The sequence below is a fragment of the Leopardus geoffroyi genome, chromosome A3, assembly GCF_018350155.1.
Source record: "Leopardus geoffroyi isolate Oge1 chromosome A3, O.geoffroyi_Oge1_pat1.0, whole genome shotgun sequence".
NCBI lineage: Eukaryota > Metazoa > Chordata > Mammalia > Carnivora > Felidae > Leopardus > Leopardus geoffroyi.
In genome coordinates, this window is record NC_059336.1 from 57549230 (window position 1) to 57557054 (window position 7825).

General features: G+C 47.7%; 1 protein-coding gene across 1 annotated transcript in view; it reads right to left on the reverse strand.

Annotated features, from left to right (window-relative positions):
• The window catches only part of SLC9A2 (solute carrier family 9 member A2), a 101426-nt gene extending 95599 nt beyond the window's left edge, over nt 1-5827 (reverse strand). The window contains exon 1 of the mRNA XM_045445570.1: nt 5327-5827. Within this exon, the coding sequence (XP_045301526.1) occupies nt 5327-5624 (298 nt within the window). The 5' untranslated portion in view covers nt 5625-5827. The remainder of the gene's footprint in view (nt 1-5326) is intronic.
• Between the last annotated feature and the right edge of the window lie 1998 nt (nt 5828-7825).

Sequence of the window (7825 nt, forward strand, 5' to 3'; positions counted from 1 at the left end):
GGAAAGTGCAATTTCATTTGCATCACCTCCCTGAATTCTTTAGTCTTTGCCATGCTCTTTATTGTTATTATAATTTGCAATACAGATAAATTTACATAAACATAGTTATCATGACTATGCTTTGTAACAGTCTTGAGTGTTAGTTTATCACAGCTTTGAATTTAATGAAAACAAGTAAATAGCCACATTTTGGAGGAACTGATGAAGAGAAATGGCTTCTTAGGAGTTGTAATAACTAAAATAAACTACTGAAATAGTTTTGTGCATTTTACTAAGACTGATGTCATTTTAGCATAAGGACATGCCTATTTTAGAACATAGGAGCTCATAAAAACATTTGTCATTAAAATTTTTGAAAGCAATATTATGTTTTCAACTATAATTGTTTTTTTCAGGGATTAATTATCATTGTTAGGTGGGAATACACATATTAGAAAACAAGTAAATTCAATAATTAATGAGCTAAACTTTCAATTCAGGAATGAAAAAATATATATATATGCCAATAAAGTGGGAGTAACTAAGTAATACAGAGAACAAATTGGTAAACTAGAAACCAAACAAAATCTAATTCTTTGAAAAAGTATAAAATAGATAAACCTCGGAGACTGTTGATCAAGGTAAAGAAAGAAAAATTACCTGTTATTCTTTTAAAAGACATGAAAATATTTCTGCGTTACAGTGCAGTGATAAGATTCCAGGTGGCACCTGAATGATCCTTAGAAACAATACAAGCTGCTGCAGTCATCCTTCACACAGAACACAGGAAATGTATGGTTAACCCAAAGTGGAGAGAGATGGAAGCTTTCAGACAAAAAGAAATCAAAATTCTTCTTTTAGCTTTATTAGGAACAAACGCACGCCATCAGGAAGACTGAGCTCCACAAGTGTGTTCAAAGTAAGATGTGGTTCAGAAACAAGGAAAGATCATGAGCTTCATCCACTGACCAACCAGCTGGTGTATACACTTCAGGAAAAACAAATACAACAAAGAGAAAAAGATCAAGGGCAACGATAGGTTTTTCTAAGAGATCAAGATCTCAGGTAATACAGACAGATAACAACTGCAGAAACTATCTGGTTTCATATTTCAAATCAGGACAGACTTGATCCCAGAGGAGAAACCTTCAGGGACCAAACTGCTTTGACTTTTCCTTAAAATAATACTACAAGTTATTTAATGTCAAGACAACGGGGTGGAGGGAAGTGGAAAATTCTGCATCCTAACCCCAAGTTTAAGGGCAAAGGAGATGAAAAGGGCAGGATTCATGCTGACACCTGGAAGAGGCAAACAGGCCAGCTCAACAAGACTACTAGGTAGGTGAGGGGACAAGAGAATGGAGTTGTGTTGCTTTAAGCAGCAGGGACCCAGTACTCTGTCCCTGAACTCCGAAGAATGGTAGAACACATGCCCAAGTTCACCTGGTTTAGGACAAATCCACTGATCCACTTCATGGGCAAGGAAATCAGAGGAGACAATCTTAGAACACTCCTGGAAGTTCTTCCTCTTCTTAATTCTTTGGCTACCTATTACTCTAAGCTGTAGAACTCCATTGCTGTGTATAGGATTTACCAAGCAAGGTGTGCATTTTATAACTGTTAAAAAAATCAACAATTATTCAAAACATAGATCTTAAAAATTAAAGAATAATACAGGTTCGCATGTGCTAACTTGGATCTAAGTGAAAAACAAATTCTAAAACTGCAAAATTTAACACCTGTTCAAAAGTATAAGTTTCCTACATTCTTTGATTTATTTAACCTACTTTACATACACATTCACATCATCATCATGATGAGAGGATTTTCTTTTTTTTTTTTTTTTTTAAATTTTTTTTTCAACGTTTATTTATTTTTGGGACAGAGAGAGACAGAGCATGAACGGGGGAGGGGCAGAGAGAGAGGGAGACACAGAATCGGAAACAGGCTCCAGGCTCTGAGCCATCAGCCCAGAGCCCGACGCGGGGCTCGAACTCACGGACCGTGAGATCGTGACCTGGCTGAAGTCGGACGCTTAACCGACTGCGCCACCCAGGCGCCCCGAGAGGATTTTCTTTTTAACCAAATAATTCAGAAATTGAGTTTCCCTAATAATCAGGTAAAACAGTGAAAAGTTGAATCATTCAACACTCTCCCACAAATGCACCTGCTCACTTCTGACTGCAATATTTCTAAGATTATATTGTACTGCAATATAGCCAACAATTCTGAATTCACCATCAGGCATGATTTAAACCTCCTACAAATGTTATTAGGAACCTCCATTTGGGGCAACCTGTTACCTTTGTTTAGATTAATCACCAGCAATGTTTCTCCATGTTCTCTGGGTAGGTAAGTTCAGGTACACCAGGTACATGGCATAAAAGTGCTCCAAATAGAAACCATGGCATTTTGCATGAGTTAACACATCTGTAATCTCTCAAGTCTCCCTGCACAGCTCAATTCATCATCGAGCCCAAAATATGAGCAAATTAAGTCATATAAGTCTCCCCAAATAATAGTTTTTCCAGGGCAAAAGTTAAGATAGCATTTGAATGACTAGATACTGTTTAATGGGCTGTAAAGGCATCCCACAATACAAGGACAGTCTTCCTCAAATCCAACAAAAAGTGCAGGGCCGGTGGGGGAGGGGTGTGGGGGTGGATATCTGGGCATTTTCCAGGCTTCTCTAAGGGCAGAGTTGCAATAGGAAGGCAGGGCTGGACTATATATACACGAAGAACCTAGGAAAGACCCCCAAGAACTGGCTTTGGGAGACTCAAACTATACTCTCTCTTCTGGGAACTATATATACCCTTTACCCTCCCCCATGGCAGTCTCCACTGAGGTCTCTCTCTGGTCAGACCCTTCTGGTTGGGAGACATGAACATCTGTCTGTGTTCCCATTTCTGTGCCACCCCAGATGCAGGGAAGAAAGGGGACTTAGTAGCCAGTAAAGATGACAATTGGGGGAGGGGCAGAAAGGTCAGAACAACAAGTGCCAGGGAATATAAATACATCTGGGTATAAAACAAAAATACTGCCAATGGGCAGATGAATACACCTATGAACTCATAGAAGCATTTTAATAAAATACCACACAATTAATGGGATAAAGTCAAACGAGATGAATAGATGATGACAGAAAACAACAAGTATGAAAGAGCAACCCACACACGAATAGGAACACTTGGGAAAGGCTGAGCCTAAAGGAGTAGAGAAAGGCAGGAGGTTACCCAGCGCAGTGGAAAAGGAAACACAGTGCCAGAGCACTACCCAAGGCTTCAGTTCACTCCTCTTCCACGCCTACTAGTGACAATATTCAGCGCTTACCACACGTCCAGCATTTTCTAAGAATGTTATACATAGGTAGTGTCATTTAATCCCCATAACAAAACAAGCCTCCAGGATAGACACAAAGATGAGACATCAGACAGACCTGGATGGAATTCTGGCTCCCCACCCACCAGCAGGGTAACCTCCCCACTGCTGTTTCTTCGTATAGGAAATGGGGTAATCAGACCTACCCATGATGGTTGTGAAAATTAGAGGTAATGAACTTAAGTGTCTACCAGCAGCTGTTATTAGTGTAATTAATCAGATTAAAATAATCAGGAGTGAAGAACAAAACAAAGACTTGTAATTGAATAGAAATAGCAACCGAGCAGCAGTAATGGAAACAGGGCACAAAAGCACCTCTCCAGCGATGGAGGCTGGGACAGAGTGAACAGAGCCTGCATTTGGCTCCCCACTTTGTATATCTGTGGGCAACTCCTGTAAACTCTCCAGAGTTTCAGTTTCCACCTCTATCAAGGGCGGGGGAGGGTATTAATATCTGCCCTTCCTGCGTGGCAGGGTTGTTGTAAGGACCATGTGAGGAGACAGCACCTGAGTTTATTGTTACAGACAAGGAGTTTACGTAAATGTGTATACCCTACCTGATAGATGGGGAAATCCACTTCCCCTGCTTCCACTTCTCAGGTGGAATTAAAACACTGAACTAGCACAACAATGTCAAAGCCAGGCAACTGCAGCCTGAAAAGTCTCCAAACAGCATGTGCCTCCTTTGGCCACCATTAATAGAATCTAATTAATTTTATCTGACATCAGGCTTACCTCCCACAACTTCCACCCTCCTGCAAACCATCTCTTCTTACCTGCTTTGTGCTTTCCTCCCAATTTGTGCCTTTGTTCATTCCTCTCTGGAATGTTGTTCCCTTTCATCTCCGACTGACCCCACCCTGGTCATCCTTGAAAGCCCAATTTAAATGCTCCCTTCACATCGTGAAGTGACTTCTGCCTCCCGACACTGCCATATTATCTTTTCTGAATTTGTCACACGACTTAGCACTTTCTTGTATTAGGGTCACTGGTGTGTATGGCATCTCTCCCACCAATCAAGAAGCCCAAGGCCGACAGGCAAGGCGTCTTCTCATCCTTTAGGGCGACCTGCCTCACGGTGCAGCACAGGATCTTTCCGAGGACAAATGCAGAAGACGTATGCAATAATGCATATGTGTCTTTTGACCTAATAACTTTTTGAATCATGACGACAGTAGTTGACATATTTTAAAATAAAAAAGTATTTAAAATAGAAAGCAAAAATAGCATAAAGCACCATGAGCACAACAAAAGTTTACATGTTGGGGGCGTGGGGAATGCAGATGAGAAAAGACATTCTCCGCTTCTGCTTTCCAAATGAGAGTTAAGGAGACAGTTTAAAAAGTGGGTTAATTATTTTTAAATATGCATCTTGCTTCACTGGCCTCAGTCACCTAAGAAAACGCTTCCTGGATAGTGACAGCCTCAGCCCAAAGGAGGGGAGGAGACAGGGTGCTCCTGTCGCAGCTGCAGGCACTCAGTCGTCCCCGGTCCTCTTCCATGCACCTCATTAGTCAGGTGCATGGCAGGGTCTGGGTCACTGCCAAGGCCCTCTCTCTCAGAGCATCCAGGGCTTTAACCGTTTTAGTCTCTGTGCTAGCCCGCGCCTCTCTCCCAGTGGGGGAGACCAATAAACCTCAGCTAACTCGCCTCCTCCCTCAGTAAACAGGTCTCTACTTTGGCAGGAGGCTGTACCACTTGGTGTCCGAGGCAAAAGCAAGCAGCAAATCGCTGAGTTTGTATGGACTAACAGTTTCGGGCTATTTCAAGGCCAACGTCCACTTAAGAACCAAAGCATGAAAGTGTCCCTCCCGGGGTCCCTGTGGAACAGAAGCTGCTTTGTCGCCCCTGCCCTGATCCGCAGGGAGGTGGCCACCACCCAGAGGCCAACTCGCCTACTCGGACGCCCACCTGGGCGTCCCCTTCCGATCGCCTCCACCCCAACTCGCGGGTCCAGCTCGCTCACCTATCTTGGCCAGGGAGGCCAGCAGGATCCACAGGGTGATCTCGAAGGGGATCTGCACGTGGGGGTAATCCAGGGTGAACACTGGCAAACGACTCTCCTCGAACGGCGTCGTTCCGGGAGCCACCACGCTCGCGGGGCTCGGCGGGCTGGAGCTGGAGCCCATAGCCCTGGACGCGTCCAGCAGGGTCTCAGCCACGGTGCCCGCCGGGCCCGCCACCTGCAGGAGCAGCAGCAGCAGCAGCAGCGGCGGCGGCGGTGGCGGCGCCCGCAGGCTCCTCCCGGCGCCCGCGGGCTCCATGGGGTCGGCTCCCCGAGCTGCCGGCGAGCCCCGCGCTCGGCCCTCCGCGAGCTCAGCGCATCGCTCCGAGGCAGCGCCGCGCGCTCGGCCGCGCACAGTGCGGATCCGTGAGCCGCCGCCCGCCGCGGGACCGGGGTCTCTGCAGCCGCCGGTTCGGTCCCCGCTGCGAGCGGGCACACCGCCTGGCCGAGCGCGCACCCTCAGCCGCCCTCCGCCGCCGGCCGCCGGCCCATGCCCGGTGCGCCGCTCGCCGGCCGCAGCTGCAGGCCCTGCCCCGGGCGGCCCGCGGGCGGGGGCGGGGGCAGGGGCGGGGCGGGCACGGCGCCCGGGCCGCGGGGCGGGAGGACGCGAGCACCGGGCCGACGCGCCGCGCACCTGCCCCAGCCCGCGGGCGACGCGGGGCCGCGCTCCTCTCTAGCCCGCACCGCGCGCCCGGACCCCCCACCCCCGGAACCAGCCGGCTCCGGGCGGAATCGCGCAAGGTGGCCGGAGCTGTCCCCGCCCCGGAGGCAGCGTCGGGCGTCCCTCCAGCGAAGGGGCCGGCGCGACCCACGCGTCGCGCCCTTTCCCCCGCAGGTTCCTACGAGGGGACGCCGGGTGTGCCGGGCTCGCGCCCAGGCGCCGCAGGCTCGGGGTCCAGAGGGGAGGCCGGCCCCGCGGGGTGGGGGCGCTCCCGGCCCGGCCCCGGAGCTGCGGAGGCCGGGACACACTGGGGAGCTCTGTGGCTGGTTCAGAAAGTTGAGAAAAGCCTCATTTTGTTCCCCTTCCGAGGGTTATCACATCGCGTACTGTACAGGGCATTCTGCGCGCTGAAACTGTCCGTGCCAGACTCTCTTCCCACGCTCCCACTTTTCTCGTCCACCCCGTGCTGGTTTCGCTCCCTCCGCTACTGTCGCTTCCCCTGTTTTCTCCCTGCCCCCCCGGTCACGAAAAAGAAAAACAGCTGTCTCTGTTTTCAGGCTTAGAGGTGCACATGTCCGAGAGCAACACAAATATAATTATTTCGTGAAAAGCCAGTGATTTGCCTAGCTCAGATTGACTCGCTCCGCTAATTACAGGACGGGTTGCGGTTAGGAGAGGGGAGGAAAAGGGAGCGCGATTCTCCTTGGATCTCCAGGAGCTTCCAGCGCCGACCGCCCCCTGCCTTCGGAGCGCAGCCTGCTCACAGGGCAGTTTTCCGCTTCCCTGGGTGAAGTCTTACTGCCCCAGTATCTTCATCACCAGAAACTGAAAGGATCCATCGTCGAAAGCGGACCGGTCGTCATTCAAATAATTGAAACCGTTTTCCCTTCGATATCTAGGAAATAAAATCCTTCTCTTTTTTCAAATGTTTTCAATGTCAAAATATGATTCCTGCTACTAAGCACTCGGCATTTCAGAGTTTAAAGCAGACCCCCCCCCCCCCAGTTCTAACATAGGGAATCTATGAGAGGTCAACAGAGGATACACGGGAGAAAGAAAGGGAAAAAAAAAAGTCTCCACCTGAATAGAGCATATAAGTCATCTTCAGACTTTGAAAGTTACGCAGGACAAGTCCAGGATAAGAGAAGGATTCTAGGAGTACTTCAGTTAATATAAAGCATTAGTGTTTCAAAAGTGTAACAAGAATTGAATGTAGGGATGTCCTATCTTCTTAAAGAGAATCAACGAGCCATTCAAAAATCTGCCTGCCTTCTAAATTTTCATTAAAAAGTATGTGCTTCATATGCCTGGGAAGAAAGGAACAGCAAATAATACGTTTGTAAAACTGTGTAGCTCTATGTGGGGAGCTGCATGCAAAGCACTTTACCTGTCTTTTTTGTCAATTATCACAAAACCTCAAAGAGGTAGACATTCTTCTATCCATTTTACATTCTTGTACCCCTTTTGTAAGCGAAGAATTGTCGATGAAGAAATACTTAAAAGCAAACAAGCAAGCAAGCTGATGTACCCAAGTTTACCAATCAAATAATGGTCTAGGAGGAATTTAAGTCAGCCTGTCCGTGCCAGCACGCCCTCCACGTGAGGACTAGTTGGCCATGAATGGCAGATTATTTTCTCCAGTGGTTTTACATAGAACAGTGGAGGCTAATTTAAAGATTGTCCAAAAAAGCCACAGCAGAATAAAGTTTTCTTTGCAGTAAGCAAATCGGGCCAGTTCTACAAGTTTAGTGAAATAACAGCAGGGCAAGGGCACATTCAGACAATAATTTCTAGAAGTT